Genomic DNA, 18,198 nt, shown 5'->3' on the forward strand with positions numbered 1-18,198 from the left:
TAAAGACAGAATACACTGTCATCAAGGAATCAATTGAAGAGAGAATGACAACGTGAACAGGAGAGGAATGGTTTGGTATAAAATGAGATAAAATAAAGAATAAGAATGAGAAATGAATTTTGGTGATTTTCAAAAAGTTATGTTAACAGGAAGGCAAGTCAGACTACAATGAGTTTAAAAATGAGTACAAAATCAGAAGGCTATTACAAGTCATTCATTCATGAACTTTAGAAGGAAAGAAAAAGGCAAACAGTTCTAAGGGGGTGAAGTATCAAGAGAAGGCATTTAAAAAAAGAGCAAGTATATTTGTAGTCAAAGGGAAAGAAAGATCCAGTGGAGAAGAAGTAGAAGATACATAGTGGAAAAGATACCACAAGAGGGATTCTTCTATTAAAATGGTTAGCACACTAAACTCTTAATTTCTTGTTTAATTAAATGGCTCTCGAAAAGGATAGTGACCTCTGGTAGGAACCATGTATATCTTATTAATCCTTGTATCTGCAGCACTAGTGTAGCACAAGTAAAAGTACTTGCAGTATATAATTTATAGAGCTGGGAGTTAGAGTAACCTTCCCTAACTCTACGTAATTGAGGAATATATAGAAAATGGTACCCTCCCCCATGTCTCCTTCTTTTGGGAAAGAGATCTGGATATCACAAAGAACTTATTTTGAGTAGATGCCTATCTTTTAGAATGGCTCAAACAAATCCAGTCTTTGCTAATATAGAAGTAGAAATCTTGTCATTCAAGCAAACTCATGAATTATTTTTTTCAACCCTTTAGTACCATAATGCCAGTATTATTTCATAATAGGGTCAAAAGCAGACAACTGTTTGCCAGGCTCACGCCTGTAATCCCAGCACTTTGGGAGGCCAAGGTAGGTGAATCACATGAGATCAAGTTCGAGATCAGCCTGGCCAACATGGTCAACCCTCGTCTCTACTAAAAATAAAAAAAATCGCTGGGCGCGGTGACACATGCCTGTAATCCCAGCTACTTGGGACGCTAAAGCGGCACAATCACTTGAATCTGGGAGGCAGAGGTTGCAGTGGGCAGATCGTGCCACTGCACTCCAGCCTGGGCAACTAAGACTCCGTCTCCAAAAAAAAGAGACAGTGTTCCTCAATTTCCCCATCTGAAAGCAAGAAACAGATACTAGTGTTTACTTCATAGGAGTGTTATAAGGATTCAATGAGCTAATACATAAAAATTATTCACTTATTTTTCTGATTTAAAGTACAGGTTTAAATGTTTATATTTATACTCTAACAAATTTTCATATGGTAACATTTCTGCTGAATACATAAAAAATTAATCACACACAATTAACTGTCCCATCTAAAATACAAACAGAAAAATAACTCAATTTGCCAAATATCTTGCTTCGGACTTGAGATGTGGCCATAATCTATTTATACAGGCATACCTTGTTTTATTGTACTTCGCTTTATTGAACTTCAGTTTCTGGGTTGTGTTTTGCTTTTTGTTTTTTTTACAATGTGAAGGTTTGTAGCAACTTTGGGTCAAGCAAGTCTATCAGCATCATTTTTTTCAATAGCATATGTTCACGTTGTGTCTCGTGTCACATTTTGGTAATTCTTGCATTATTTCAAACTTTTCCCATTATTACTATATCTGTAATGGTGACTCGCCCACATAAGATGGTGAACTTAAATGTTGTGTGTGCTCTGACTGCTCCACCAACTCACTGGCCATTCCCCCATCCCTCTCCCTCTCCTTGGAGATCCCCATTCCAAGACACACAACAATATTGAAATTAGGCCAATTAATAACTCTACAATGGCCTTTAAGTATTCCAGTGAAAGGAAGAGTCCCTCATCTCTAACTTTAAATCAAAAGTTAGATGTGATTAAGCTTAGTGAGGAAGGCATGTCGAAAACTGAGACAGGCCAAAAGTTAGACCTCTTGCAACCAAACAAGTAGCAAAGTTGTGAATGAAAAAGAAAAGTTTTAGCAACTACATGTATGCTAAGAAAGTGAAACAGCCTTATTCCTGATATGGAGAAAGTTTGAGTGTTCTGTATAGATGATCAAATCAGCCACACCATTCTCTTAAGCCAAAGCCTAATCCAGAGCAAGGCCTTAATTCTCTTCAATTCTGTGAAGGCAGAGAGAGGTAAGGAAACTACAGAAGAAAAGTTCGAAGTGAACAGAGGTTAGTTCATGAGGTAACATAAAAGTACAAAGTGAAGCAGCAAGTGCTGATGTAGAAGCTACAGCAAGTGATCCGGGAGACCTAGGTAAGATCATTGATGAAGGTGGCTACACTACATACCGGAGTTTCAATGCAGATGAAACAGCCTTCTATTGGCAGAAGATGCCATTAGAACTTTCAAAGTTGGAAAAGAGAAGCTAAAGCTGGCTTCAAAGCTTCAAAACACAAGCTAACTGTCTTGTCAGGGGCAAATGCAGCTGGTGACTTCTAAGTTGAAGCCAATATTCATTTGCCATTCTAAAAGTCCCAAAGCCCTTAAGAAGTATGCCCTATAAATAGAGCAACAAACTCTGGATAACAGGACATCTGATGACAGCACATCTGTTGACAACATGGTTTACTGAATATTTAAAGCCCACTGTTGAGACCTACTAGTCAGAAAAATAGATTTCTTTCAAGATACTATTACTCACTGACAATGTACTTGGTTGCCCAGAGTGCTGACAGAGATGTACAAGGAGATTAATGTTGTTTTCATGCCTGCTAACACAACACCCATTCTGCAGCCCATGGGTTAAGGAATAATTCTGACTTTCAAGTCTTATTTAAGAAACACATTTCACAAGGCTACAGCTCCCACATAGTGATTCCTGTGATGGAACTGGGCAAAGTCAACTGAAAACCTTCTGGAAAGAATCACCCTTCTAGATGGCATGAGAACATTTGTGATTCACGGGAGAAGGACAAAATATCAACATTAACAAGAGTTAAGAAGAAGTTGATTCTAACCCTTGTGGATAACTTTTGAGGGGGTCAACGTGTCAGTGGTGGAAGTAACTGCAGATGTGGTGGAAATGGCAAGAGAATTAGAATTAGAAGTGCAGTCTGAAGATGTGACTGACTGCTGCAATCTCCTAATAAACCTGAACTGATGAGGAGTTGCTCCACTGATGAGTAAAGTAAGTGGTTTCTTGAGATCGACTCTACTCCTGATGAAGATGTGAAAATTGTTGACAAGACAGCAAAGGATACAGAATATTACATAAACTTAGTTGACAGAGCAGCAGCAGGGGTTGAGAGTACTGACTGTAATTTTGAAAGAAGTTCTACTCTGGGTAAAATGCTATCAAATAGCATTGCACATTACAGAGAAATCTTCTTGAAAGGAAGAATCAATCGATGTGGCAAACTTCATTGCTGACTATTTGAAGAAATTGCCACAGCCATCCCAACCTACAGCAACCATCACCCTGATCAGTCAGTAGCCACTGACACTGAGGCAATACCTTCCACCAGCAAAAAGATTAAGACTTGCTGAAGGCTCAGGTGATTGTTAGAATTTTTTAGCAATAAAATATTTTTAAATTTAGGTATGATCAATTTTTTTTTATATAATGCTATTATACACCTAATAGACTATAGGGAAACAAAACAATCCATGTGACTCATTTTATTGAAATATTAGCTTTATTGCAGTGGTCTGGAACTCAACTTGCAATATTGCCAAGGTACACATGTATATTAAGTCACCCGGTGATTTCGTTTTTGAGGAAAACAAAACTTTCAAAAATTAAATCTGGACATACCTCTAACATTAATTGTGTAAACTCTTCATTACTAAGGAATGTAGGTTTCCAGTCCTGCCGAATTTCACTAGCATCTGACTGTGCAGTGATTTCTGTAAACAGATTGACATATTAGTGGCATACTCCAACCACCGGAGGAGTACAAAAGTCCTACAAGTTGTCTTCTGTCTTCCCAGTCTAATTAAAGCATTAACATTTATTGCGTAGATATCAAAAGGTCCAGGTTTTGGTATGATGAAATATTTGAGACAACGTGGCAAGTTATCTCCTTGGATTTGGTCTCTTGGTGATACCAGTCTCTTTAGTTTTTCTCTTGGTGCTCTGTTATGTTGCTGATGGGCCTGAGATTGCATCCTATTTGACACAAGGACCAAACAAGATTTTTGCTCCAAGAATTTTGAAGACATTCTTTTTTTCCTTTTCCTTCCCTTGGCATTCAAATAGCAATGTCTAGAGCAGCATTAGGGAAATTAGCTGAAAAAGGCCAAAGAGGTCACTCGGTTTGCTTTCAATACAGAAGGCCTTAGCTGCCTACTGCTGGGCAAAAAGCTTTTTCCCAATCTCAAGTGCTCCATCTTAATTAATCAAAGAGACTAAATTAATATTTTGCACAAAAACTTTACTACAGTAATATTCCCACAGTGATTTTTCTTAGTGTCCTCTTTGTACAATAGTAGATAGCTGGTCAAAAATTTGGAGATCCCTGCTGTGGGACATATATTTGTAACAATGATTACTATTTTATTTCACTACATACTTCTAATAGATTTAGTTATGAAAAAGCTATTAATAAATGATGAAACCTAGTAACACATTTTTTCTATTTTTAAATGTAGACATATTAAAACAAGCAGGCAGAATAAAAATCTATGTCGTAGACCATATTCTACAAAATATACTCTACTTTGTAGTAAGTATAAGCTAAATTCTGATTTTATCATCAGATACAGAAATACAGCATTCTGTCTAATAAGTTAGCATATTAGAAATGCCTGTAGTGAAATATGAAGAGTAACTAAGAAGTATAGCTACTAAATGTGTGGAATATAGTGCTTTTAAAATTCATATCAATTATATACATTTGGGAAAAGGATTTAAACCCACAAATCCAATCAAGTTTCATTAAACATAGGCTTATTTTAGGATGATATGTATATATATTTCATATAACAGAAATACTACTTTTGTGAGAATTATGTATCTGATTTTGAAAAAACAAATTACCTAATGCCAAAATTCATCCTCTATTGTCAGGGGGAAATATATGCATTTCATTTCATTCAACAATCATTTATTGAACTCCTAGTATTTTCGGACTGATTTCAATGAGTGTGCCATTTAACAGTCACTGAGGGTTAGTGAGATACTATTTGTAGAGGTAAAATGTAATGATAGTGGTGGCAATAAATATTGACACATTTACAAAAGAATCAACAGAATTTGGCAACTGTGATATGGTGCTAAGGAAGATGAAAAAAAATCCTAAAATTTTTTCAGGTTTAAGTCTTAGGTGACTAAAAGGACGGTAGTATAAAAATGAAAAAAGGCAAGTTAAGAGAAAGAGGTAACTTGACACAATGAAAATAAATTCAATTTTAGATGCACTGAGTTTGAGGACATGCAAAAGAAAGATCTAGAAGTTATCTGGAAATACATGGCTAAAATGTTTGCATCTAAAAATAGAAATCTGGTAGTTTAATAGAGACACAATAGCTGAAGCTATGGAATAAGATAAGCAAGAGAGAGAGTGTACAGAAAGCAAGAGAACAAGGATAAGACTTAGGAATGTCACATTTAGAGGGCAGAAAAAGAGAGAGGAAAGAAGTTAGTTTCAGTTAGAAAAGGGGAGGTGAAAGTACAATATAAGGGAAGCCCAAGGGAGGAAGGATAAAAATTTCCAGTGCTGTAGAGATGCAGAAGAAGATGAGGTATAAGAAAAAGCTATTGCTTTATTGGGGGATAGGAAGGTAATGTCATAAGTGAAATTAACAAAAACAGTTTCAACGAGCGGTGGAACATAAACCAGTCTGGTAAGGCATTACCAACTGAGCTAGGCAGAAGTAAAACAGAGGCACTAATTACTAACTGTTCTGAGTTTTACAGTTTCATTCGCATTTGAAAAAGGAAATTTCCTTCTACAGGTGTTTTTTTTTTTAATCTATTATCTGTTACCAAAATACTTAATATTCTTTAAATTTTCTTTTCATGACTCACTTGTCAAGATGATTTTCTTCTATTAACAAATACTTTATTTTATAGTGTTGATTTACTAGATATATATTGAAAAAACCTTTTAAAATGACATATAAGAACTTTATATTATCTAGCTTTTTCCTTTCTTTCAAATACACCCATAATTTTCCAACACAAACATGCTTCAGTGACAATGAAGTCTCCCTGCTTCTCTGCTTTTGCACATATTCCCTTTGTGTGACATGCTGTCTTCCTTAATCTAAAAGACTCAGTTGAAAAATCAACTATTTTTAAAGTCTCCCTGATATACTCTTTCCTGTATTTTTGCTGCAGTTTACAAGCACTACTCATATTTGTAATTATGTGCTTACATGTTTGTCTGCCCTGGCTTGACTTACTTGAAATTCAGGACTGTTACCCTGCATCATGAGGATTTATCATGTAGTCGGCATGGAATAAATGTTTGTTGAATGAAAGAATGAACATATTAGGAAATCTTTTAAAATGCAATTGATTTCTCTCTCTTAAAAAAGCCAAGGAAGCATCCAATCTTAAGCATCTCTGCCAAGATTCTAACTAATGCTTTGAGAGTCTGTTCCATTATACAAAGTTTAAAATTTACCTTTATGTTTTCGTAAAAAATCAATGCTTTTCTGCAGAACAGTGGATTTGTCCATCTTTCTAGCATTACCAGGAAGCATGGATCCCAGTTCTTTAATGAGAACATTAAATTGATCTCTACGTTTCTTTTCAGATTTGTTTCTAGATACTCTGATGAAATGAAAAATATGCATTTTTCAAACATTCCATTTAATTACACAAGTAGTTTAATACAATGTTAATTGAGACATGACACAGCACGTACTTCTATCAACATAGATGGTAACAAGTATCTCCCAGGTTACCAACAATATACAGTTAATTTGCAATAATTTTTCAGCTTAGTTTATTATTAAAGAAAATTTTACAAATCATGCATTTGACATACATGTTTTTACGAAAATGCCAATAAGAAAAACTGCATTCAAATCACAGGTTTTATTTAATCTAATACTTCCAAGGATTGTTAACTTATATGGTTATTATAAATACATGTGCTAAATGAATAATGACTGCTATTCTATGTGAAGCAGTAACCAGTAAACAAACAGCTATTGAGAAAAATAAACTTGATTATTTATAAAACAATCATTTTATGATACCTGTAATTATCTGCTTTGGGAAGTCAGATTTTCTAATTCAGTTTCTGTTTAAGCAAAGCATAATACTTTTCCAAAAGGTCAGAAGATATTTAATTTATAAACTACATACCAATATTCTAAGTTCTTCCACCTTGCTAATATATCTAAACTTCTAAAGCAGATAGCTTTTGGAAATCATTAATTCACTATTTATTTACCATTATATTTATTATTCACTTATTTACTATTTTACATCTCTAATCAAACTACCTTTTTGCTTTGTCCTTGTCATCTTCTTCCACCAACCCATCAAAAATACTACTGTCATCTCTAAAAGAAAGTGGAGAAAATAAGAGCAGACTCACTAAGCAACAGCAATACTAAAATGACATGTAAATCAACTCAGTTACACCCTAGAATTTTTGTAAAGTTAATGGATTATAAAATTCAAACCACTAACCTATTTCCTAGTAAACATTCGAAAATCAAAATTCAGTAATAATTATATTTTTAAGTTTATTATATATATAAATTGTAAAAGTATTTATACTTAGCTATATTATGAACACATTACGCTAAACAAGAATTTAATCAGTTTAAATATCTTGTTTCAAACTTTCAGTAATCAGTAAAAACTTACAGAAAGTCAGTGTTTGCCATTATATAAAATGATTTTTGTTAACTATAACAGCGTAATTTAAATTTTTTCTTATTTACTTTATAAAACCACAAATTACTCATAAACATCACAATCTAATGCATTAACTTATATTAATACATTTCATTCATTTACTAATTCATTTGACAAACATGTATTAGCACTCATGTGCTCTGTTCTGGACATGTTTAGTAAACAACGAACAAGACATTTAGCTGCTTTCCTACACTTTTTCCTTTTTATTTCTTTCTAGAGACAGTGTCTTACTCTGCTGCCCAGGCTAGAGTGCAGTTGCATGAACATGACTCACTGCAGCCTTAGCCTCCCGGGTTCAAGAAGTCCTCTTGCCTCAGCTTCCTGAGTAGCTGAGACCACAGGTACATGCCACCATGACTGGTTAGTTTTTAAAAATTTTTGTAGAGACAGGATCTTGCTATGTTGACCAGGCTGGTCCTAAATTCCTGGGCTCAAATGACCTTCCCACCTCAGCCTCCCAAAGTGTGATTACAGGTGTGAGCTGCCATACCCATCCTTATTTTCCAGTAGATAGAAACAAGTATAAAAATGGGTGATGAGTTTTAATTTTTTTTAAAGGGGTGATGTTTTAGTTACTAGAGTCTGAGTGGTTAGTGGGGGACATGGTGAGCTAGGATCTAAGTGACAACAAAGGGCTGGCTATGGGAAGATGTAAGGAAAGACCATTCCTAAAAAACAAAATCAAGCGCACTGGTGGCTAACTCAACCCTAGGAGCAATATTAAAGTTTCTGCTGATTTATGAGGTTTTATATAAATTCACTATTCACTCCTTTAGTCACACCTTTCTATGGCCTATAAAGGCCTATGTGCTATAAAATGGGGTCACTATTGAGATCACCTGTAACACTTGTATCATGGTGGAGGTGTATGTATGAACTTTGGGGATTCCATGTATGCCCTGAAATTTATTAAAAATTTTTGTATGTACATGAATTTTCTGAGGACAGAGTTCCTAAGTTTCATGACATTCAGAGATAAGGAACCCATATTAATAATCACTGCTTTATGTCTGAAAACACTAATGTCATCCCTAGATGTCATACTATCTAGAATGGGAAAAGCATAATGCCAAATTCATATTTTATCTGTCAAAGGCAGTGAAGAAATATCCTTTCCAAGGAAAAGACTATCATTAATTCCACCTGTAACTATGGCACAGTTCAAAGCTATGGCCATGGGGCAGGCAGGCCTCTTTAAGGAAGTTTCTGGCTCCTCAGACCTTAAGTTCTGGTGGAGTATATATCTTTACTATTTAGCTCATAGAAAGGGAGAAAAGTTGTCCCCAGATGTCAAAAGTCACTTCTGTGTACAAGTCTATGTGCAAAACTCTTGAAGAATCCCCAATGGATGGAGCACCCAGAACAGTGCAATAAAAGCATAGCAACTTTAATGTCCAAACCAACACAAGTAAAAATTCCAGATATCTTACTAGCTATGTGACTTTAAACAATTATTTAACCTCTCTGACCTACAGTTTTCTTATCTGTAAAATCTTACGTAATTATTGAGGTTAAATAACATATAAAAAAGTATTCTGTACATTTGCTGTCAAAGAGTAGATGCTTTAAAAATGTTATTGGATTATATCAAATTTAAGATATTATTGACTGTTAAGATCACCACTATTTTATGTGCCCTTAAGAAAGAAAAAAAGAGTGCTACCAATTAAATTATGATAAGAGATGCTAAAATGTAAAAAACAAAGACAACTTAAAGTCTTTTCTTTTCTACTTTTACTTTAAGTTCCGGGGTATATGTACAGGTTTTTCACATGGGTAGACTGCGTGTCGCTGAGGTTTTGTGTACCAATGATCTCACCACCTAAGTAGTGACTACAGTACCCAATCGTTTTTTTAACCCTCTCTGCTCCCTTCTACCCTCCTCCAAAAATTTCAAGTATTAAAATCAAAGGAATATGGAGATTTACCCTTTTCCCAAGAGTAAGATGTAAAGATTACAATTTTAACTAATGAAATCCTAATTATAGTTACCTCTTATCAGTCACAAATGCTAAGATGCTTGAAGGGATGAAGTTAGATAAGAAGAAAAAGGACTCTACAAGGTTCCAAGGAAACATCTGCAACTGTCAGAATTTCCTTCAGAGCAGCTATGACCAAATCACTCAAAATTACAGGTCAGGACTCATTTAAAACACGTAAGTGATATGTTGCTGCTGACTTTGGCTCTAGAAAAATATTGATATACCTTACTTACTTTTTTACACTATATTTGTTTAATACAGAAACTGAATGCAACAGTAATTATGTTTAGGCATAAAACTCCTTCTATCAATTTCATATAGACCATCATTCTAATAGTGCATTTTAAAATAACTATATATAACTTAAAATAAGAGTCTTCAAAAACATACCTGTCAACAATCGAGCTCATTTTACTACAGCTTACGGTAAACAACATAACATACTACGTTTTCGTCTTGTAGTAGACATTTGTACTTCTCCTTATGTGAAAAGAAAAATAAATGGTCATTAGTTTTCTAAAAATCTTACTTCCACAAAGTTATCCTGAGAAATACTATATGTTATCACAGAGACTTCAAAACATTTTGTTTGTACTGAAGACTAGAACATTATTTTCAAGCAAATACCTATGGCTGAGGCACATTTGAGGCTTTTTCTCCCCTCCTAAAAAACAACTACAAGAAAAAAAGTAATTCAGGCTCATATTAACTTTCTCTTTTCTATCAATCAAAATAAAACAGACATTCTCAATATTCAGTATATATTTGACTATATAACTGCAAATAGTCTGTAATAACACCATCTATTCAGCAATAAACATTTGTTGAAAGCCTATTTTCTGCTAAACAGTACAGCAGGCTTTGAGTACACAACAGTGAAAGACACAGTCCCCGTAGGAAAAACTGCAATTGAGCAGGAAGACAGATATCTAAATAATTATAGTAAGAGGTATAATGAAGGTATATACTGTGTAATGCTACCACTGGGCAAGGAACAATTATGTGTACCCATGGGAATTAGAGGGGGGACACAAGAGGAAATATTCTTCATGACAGTAAATCTGTCAGGAGTCAAGATTCTTTTTAATGCAAATATGGTGCAGGGATGGGCAGCATCACCATCCTCTGAGAGCTTGTTTTCAAAGGCAAAATCTTGGGCCCTATCCCAGCGTTAACAACCAGAATCTACATTTTCACAAGGGCTCCATGTGATAATGTATGACCACTTAAGTTTGAGAAGCAACAGGCTGAAGGACAGAAACAGGTAATAGGTGAAAGAATTTTAAGCTACAGGAATGGCAATTTGTAAAGGCGGAGGCCTCAGTGAGACAAAAGAATATCGTATTTGAGAAACTAGGAGGTTTAGCATTTTCCTTATGAAAAACCTGGCATGTTACAATTTAAAGTTTTAATTATGACACCATAAAGTGAGAATACAAGTGGTAAACTGGCAAAGGCAAGTCAAATACAGAAGAGTCTTACTATAAAGAGTCTCATATCAAATTGAAGGAAGTAAAACTTACTGCTTTAAAGCTGGATCACAAGCCTAAAATTTGTCTCTCTATATTCTACAGGTTGAGTATCCCTAATCTGAAAACCTGAATAGCAAAATGCTCCAAAATCTGAAAGCTTTTGAGCATCAACAAAATGTTCAACATTCAAAGGAAATGCACATTGGAGCATTTCTAAACCAAAGAAGATTAAAGATATTATAAGAACATGAGATTCTAAACATTCGGTCACTGTTTTTAAATGCACCTTCATGAGCGTAAAGGAGAATAACCCTGGTAACATTGCTGCATTGCCTGTATGGTTACGGCTGCAGAAGAACTGTGAGGGGCTCAGAATATTTTTTTTTCTTTTTGTTTTTGAGATGGGGTCTTACTCTGTTGCCCAGGCTGGAGTGCTGTGGCATGATCATAGCTCACTGCTGCCTTGAAATCCTGGACTCAAGCAATCCTGCCACTTCAGCCTGCTGACTAGCTGGGATTACAGGTACTCGCTACCATACCCAGGACTAAGAGTTTTTAAAAGAAAATGAGTGGCAGAGTCAAAGATAGAAATAATAAAATAAAAAGTACTAACGCCAGGATGAAATGTTGTGATTTCAAGTGTCTGAGGTATTATCAGCAGATGGAACACAGAACTACAGAATTTTAGAGGTAGAAGAGAATGTAAAGACCACCTAAGTACATCCCTCTGGTCCAACAGACATATTTATCTTCATGGTAAAAACTGAGGTTGATTCTATCACTAGAACAAGAAGAACAGTATAAAAGTAACAGGGCAAATTTCAGTGAATTAAAAAAGAATTGTTAACAGTAAGAAGTTTAAAAGGCCAGATCTGAGCCTTTTAAGGCACCCAGTAAGCCATCAGTATGGCTTAATTATCAAAAGGTAGAAAATAAGACAAACTACCAAAAAAAGGGCGGGCGGCAGGGGTAAGGGTTATACTACAGGAAGAGCCTTGCTGACTGCAAGAAGGGTGAATCTAATACAGTTTAGAAGATACAGGCTGATGCTTCATTAGGCTGTTTAACTACTGTTGTTAACAATATTCTTCTAAAAATTATTTGTCGTCTAGCTAATAGAATCTAAAATCTCTCTTTTTTTGAGACAGGTTCTCCCTCTGTGGTCCAGGCCGGAGTGCAGTGGCGCGATCTCAGCTCACTGCAACCTCCGCCTCCCAGGTTCAAGCGATTATCCTGCCTCAGCCTCCTCAGTAGCTGGGATTAGAGGCACATACCACCAAAAGCCAGCTAATTTTTGTATTTTTAGTAGAAATGAGGTTTCACCATATTGGTCAGGTTGGTCTCGAACTCCTGAACTCTGGTGATCTGCCTGCCTCAGCCTCCCAAAGTGCTGGGATTACAGGCTTGAGCCACCGTGACCATTCAGATATATCTCTTAACAGTCGAGCACAAGATCTTCACCTTTCCAGTCAACTGACAGACACACTTCACTTAAGCGAAAGGGAAAGGAATAAGTAAAATAGGCTGGACATGCACCCTAAAACAAATGTTAGAAGATTTCCCTAAACTTTTTTAAATGGTGTCAAATTAACTTTAGCGACAAACTGGTAAGGTGGAACAGCCAAAATACTTTGTCTACAGACCACTGCAGGTCCCATGCTTTCAATTCAGAAAGAGACTAGCTAGAGTCACACTCGTCCATGGTGTGCAGTCTAAGGATACAGATGTCATGCCACTTCCCTACACAAGCTGAAGTGGAATGTCAAACATATAATCTAATATAGAATAAATTTCATTATTTTTTAAGTTCGACATGATTAGACCACAATGATAGGCAATGTCTTTAAAAGGCTCGGTTGCAGTTACTGGAATCCAAAATTCACCAGTTATATTTAAAATAACGAAAATAATGTAACTGGATTGTTTGCAACACAAAGGATAAATGCTTGAGGGGATATCCCATTTTACATGATGTGATTATTACATACTGCACGCCTTTATCAAAAAATCTCATGTACCCTATAAATATATATACTAGGTACCCACATAAATTCAAATTAAAATTAAAAATTCCAAAAAAAAAAGTTCCCCAATTATAAAGGATCAAGTTACAGCTAGGAATCGAATGCTCCTTTACTTAAGCAACTGGAGATCAGAGTTATCTGGTGATATGACTTCCCAGCTCAGCATGCATCACATTACTATTTTATTCATACACATGCACACTTCCCCAATTTCTCAGTATCATAATTCTGGTTAGGTGGTTATATTTGGAGTTAACATCATTTTGACTCTGTAAATGCCAATTCAGAGCTGAGCCATAGAGTATACTATAATTACTTTTCCTTTTGAGTTTTTCCTAGAGTTACCGTTTTGTTCTTTACCTAGTTTTGTTTATACTTACTACCAACTTAGCTACAAATTCTTCCCTGTCTAAATCTACTATTTCTTCAAACACATTACACATTCTACCAATTTCACCTTCTCACAGTGGTATCACTAGAAATCTTCCAACTGTTTCTACTGGGACTGGAAACTATCTACTAACCTGAGGACCAGCTGTCTTCTTGTGACCATTATTCATCATCAACCTGGTGATTCCCTGGGTCTCTAGTTAGGTCATATTCCCTGTTACTTGTATCCTATGCCTCCATCTTTTTTAGTTTACTTCTTTATTTTTGTTGAGTAATTCCTCCAGTAACTGCCTAAGAAAGGGGACATGACAGGTAAATTTTTTTAAGACTTCATAAGTCTAAAACTGTCATTAGTCTATCCGTAATCAATAGTTTAGTTGGATACTGAATACCTGGTTGAAAATCACTTTTCCCTCTGAATACTGAAGTCTTCACTATCTTCTAGCTTCCAGTGTGGTGTCAAGAAGTGCAAAGCCATTCTGACTACTGATAAAGGATGTAATCCTTTATCAGTAAAATAATGTGACCTGCTATTTATTTCACTCTGGAAGTTCCCTTGTTTCCTAAAGTTGAACAGTGATGTGCCCTGTTTTGGCTTGTTTTTGTATCTGTACTGGTCACTCAACAGGCTTTTCCTAACTGGTAACTCTAATTCTGGAGAGTTTTCTTGAGTCGTTCTCTATTCTTTGTTTTTCCCCTCTATCGCTTCTCTCTCCTTCTGGAGCACTTATTTGAGTATTGGAGATCCTGGACAGTTGTAATTTTCTTATTTTTTCTCTATCATAATTTTCCATCACTTTGGCTCTCTGCTCTACTTTCAATAGATCACTTTATTTTTCAACTCTTCCAATGAGTTTTTCATTTCTAATTTCATTTCTTATTGTTTCTCGTTCATATTTCATGGATATAGCATCCCTCTTAACTTTATCTAAGGTTTGTGTTTAATTTTCACCTGCCTAACTGCTCTCCATTTCCCCTAACTTGGTGTTTTACCTTTTGGTTTGGCCTTTATCTTGCACATAAGACATTTTTCCTCAGACGTCTACTGATCTCTGAGCATGAACTCATATTTAAGGGTAAGCACTAAAAAAACTGAAGCTCTGTGTGATACAGCTTGCTGACTGTTAACTTTATTGTAGGGTTATCAGGTTGAAATATTGATTTGGGGAATTCTCAATGTCAGAATCTTTAGATCTTTTAAGATGATTGTAATTCAGAGAAAAGAATTATGTATCTTCTCAACTCTTGCCTGAAGAGTATAAAAACCTGGTACCCTCGGTTCTTAACCCTTCTATTTTTAACATGTTACCCTCATTCTCAGCCATGTTTGTGGCTCCTTTATTTTATTCTTACTAGGGAATAAATCTCCTGACTTCTGCTAAGATAGGAAAAAGGTGGCTGCCTTGGTTCCAAAGCTAAGAAAAGGACCCATGGAATATAATCACGTCTTAAATAGATTTGCACAAATTATCCTGTTTTAGTTCCACCATAACTCATATTTCCAGAAACAGTGTTTTCAATTCAAGAAAATTATAGAGGTTCTATAGTAGTGTCAAGAAGTTTGTTTCTCAGCTTTCCCACAGCGGGCTTAGGATCCTGGGATTTGCAAGAAAGTTACTATGCTCCCTTTTGCTTTTCAGTCCCAAATTTTGTTGCTATTGTTTCTTCTCCAATCTCTCTGTCCTGTGAAGTTAATGTTTTTTGTAAGACTCTTTTTACTTTAGCTTCAGTGAGGTCTCAAGAGAAAATAAAATTTAATTGTATTGTTTGCCACCTCTAACCAGCAGTTTCCCATATTTTTTTTTTTTTTTTTTTTTACAGAGTCTTGCTCTGTCGCCCAGGCTGGAGTGCAGTGGCCGGATCTCAGCTCACTGCAAGCTCCGCCTCCTGGGTTTACGCCATTCTCCTGCCTCAGCCTCCCGAGTAGCTGGGACTACAGGCGCCCGCCACCTCCCCCGGCTAGTTTTTTGTATTTTTTAGTAGAGATGGGGTTTCACCGTGTTAGCCAGGATGGTCTCAAACTCCTGACCTCGTGATCTGCCCATCTCGGCCTCCCAAAGTGCTGGGATTACAGGCTTGAGCCACCGCGCCCGGCCAGTTTCCCATATTTTCTTCATCACTCTTAATTAGGCTTTCATCTCTACCACTCCACTCAAATTGCTCACTCTTAGTATCCAAAATCTCCATATTGCCAAGTCTAATAATGGCTGTTTATTCTCTATTTGACCATTAAGTAATACGTGATGTAGATGATCACTTCTGCATTTATTAAGTACTTTCTTTTCTTGGTTCCAGTGACAGAATATTCTCCTGCTTTTCTACTCATCTTGCTGGCTGCTCCTTCTCCTCTAATTAATACTGGCATGTGCCAGGGCTGAATCCTTCTCAATCTGTATACACTTCCTAAATAAATTGCACTTCTACATACCAGTGACTCCCAAATCCACACCCCTAGAATACACTGTCAAATGCAGTCAGATATCCAACTGCTTTTTAGACATTTCTACAGATTTTAAAGGTGTCCAAAATGCCATATACTTAGAACACTTAACTTTCTTCTGTAAATCTGCTTCTCTCCCAGGTTTTTATTTTGTTTTGTTTTTATTATACTTTTAAGTTCTAGGGTACATGTACACAACATGCAGATTTGTTACAGAGGTATACATGTGACATGTTGGTGTGCTGCACCCATCAACTCATCATTTACATTAGGTGTATCTCCTAATGCTATCCCTCCCCACTCCTCCAACCCCACGACAGGCCCTGCTGTGTGATGTTCCCTACCCTGTGTCCAAGTGTTCTCACTTTTCAATTCCCACCTATGAGTGAGAACACTCAGTGTTTCGTTTTCTGTCCTTGCGATAGTTTGTGCAGAATGATGGTTTCCAGCTTCATCCACGTCCCTACGAAGGACATGAATGTATCCTTTTTATGGCTGCATAGTATTCTTGATCCAGTCTGTCACTGATGGGCATTTGACTCCCAGGTTTTTTTCCCCAACCTGATCTCCATATACTCTCTCCATCACTTACTATATTCCAGTCACATTACGCTCTTTATGTTCCTCAAACATTTCACTATCTTTCTTATTCTCACTACCTATAAAGCTCTTCTCTCAGATCTTCACACAGCTGGCTCCTTTTGCCATTCAGATCTCAACTAAAATTCCCCTTTTTCAATTAGGCTATCTCTGACTGCCTAATGAAAGCAGTCACCAGTCTCTACCACATTATCCTTTTTTTGTATGTGTAAGACAAGGTCTCACTCTGTCTCCCAAGCTGGATGCAGTGGTGCAACCACAGCTCACTGTAGCCTCAACCTCCTAGGCTCAAGTCCTCCTGCCTCAGCCTCCCAAGTAGCTGGGATCACAGGCATACATCATTATGCCCAGCTAATTTCTAAATTTTTGGTGGAGATGGGGTCTTACTATGTTGCCCAGGCTGGTATCAAACTTCTAGGCTCACACAATCCTCCCACCTTAGCCTCCCAAACTGCTAAGATTACAGGCACAAGCCACTGTGCCCAACCTTACACTATCCATTTTAATTCTCTGCACAGTGCAAACCGCAAATTTCTCACTTATGTATTATTTGTCTTCCTCTAGAAGGCAGTTTTCACGACAGCAGGGATAGCTTCTGTCTTGTTCATCACTGAATCCCCAGTATCTAAAGTAATTAACGGAACATAGCCGGTACTACGTTTGATGGGAAATTAACACACACAAAATTTTTTTTTTAATTAAACCTTCCTTAAATTAGTGTGTCAAAATAGTTCATGGATTTCTTTTATTTTTCTGGTAAAATATCATTTTATGATGCATTCTAAGATGCACCTTTCTTTACCTTTTGTACTCTTTGGATCTTTTAAACTGATTCTTCAGGAAACTATAAGTTCAAGGTACTGTTCTATATGACCAACCGTAAGTCTCAGAATTCTGTTTAAACAAGAAAAAATGTTAGATTTATTCAACTTACATAGAAGTTTATCATTAAAAGGGTTTTAAAATGATTTTTAAAAATAAAATTTAGAACTGTCACAAAAATGTATATAACCAATTTTAAATTCTATAAATTATTTCCAAAAGAAAACAAAATTACTTAAAACATCATGAATAAACTAAAACAACCACTTAATTCTGGTACGGAAGTTAAAATGTAAAAGTATTAAAAAACTGTAACTATAAAAACATCAATGAGTATACAAAAGGATAAAATTGTGACATCAATAACAAGGGGAGAGTGAGAGAGTTAAATTTTTATATGCAATTGAAGTTAGATTGTCATAAGCTTAGGATAGACTGTTTTAACTATAAGATGTTTTTATATATAAGCCCCATGGTAATCACATGTGAGGATTCACACAAGAAAATGCTAAGGGAGTCAAAGCACAACTACACTAAAAAAATAAAATAAATAAATAAATAATAAAAAATAAATTAGAAAAGAAACAGAGAAAAACAGGAGGAAAGGAAAAGAGGGACAATAGCACTACAAGAAAGA

The 18,198-nt window shown here is 35.9% G+C and overlaps 1 protein-coding gene across 2 annotated transcripts in view; it reads right to left on the reverse strand.

Moving 5' to 3' along the window:
* Positions 1–18,198, reverse strand: part of CLOCK (clock circadian regulator) — a 121,893-nt gene that overhangs the window by 46,377 nt on the left and 57,318 nt on the right. The window contains exons 3-8 of one of the 2 annotated variants that reach the window (XM_011961708.1): positions 17,542–17,633; positions 13,834–13,990; positions 10,204–10,293; positions 7,408–7,467; positions 6,579–6,727; positions 3,764–3,855 (exon numbers count right to left, since the gene is read on the reverse strand). In XM_011961708.1, coding sequence (XP_011817098.1) covers positions 3,764–3,855; positions 6,579–6,727; positions 7,408–7,467; positions 10,204–10,250 — 348 coding nt within the window. In that variant the 5' untranslated portion in view covers positions 10,251–10,293; positions 13,834–13,990; positions 17,542–17,633. The remainder of the gene's footprint in view (positions 1–3,763; positions 3,856–6,578; positions 6,728–7,407; positions 7,468–10,203; positions 10,294–13,833; positions 13,991–17,541; positions 17,634–18,198) is intronic. The other variant, XM_011961707.1, reaches the window with a different exon arrangement.

This window comes from Colobus angolensis, unplaced genomic scaffold, assembly GCF_000951035.1.
Source record: "Colobus angolensis palliatus isolate OR3802 unplaced genomic scaffold, Cang.pa_1.0 Scaffold566, whole genome shotgun sequence".
Lineage (NCBI taxonomy): Eukaryota > Metazoa > Chordata > Mammalia > Primates > Cercopithecidae > Colobus > Colobus angolensis.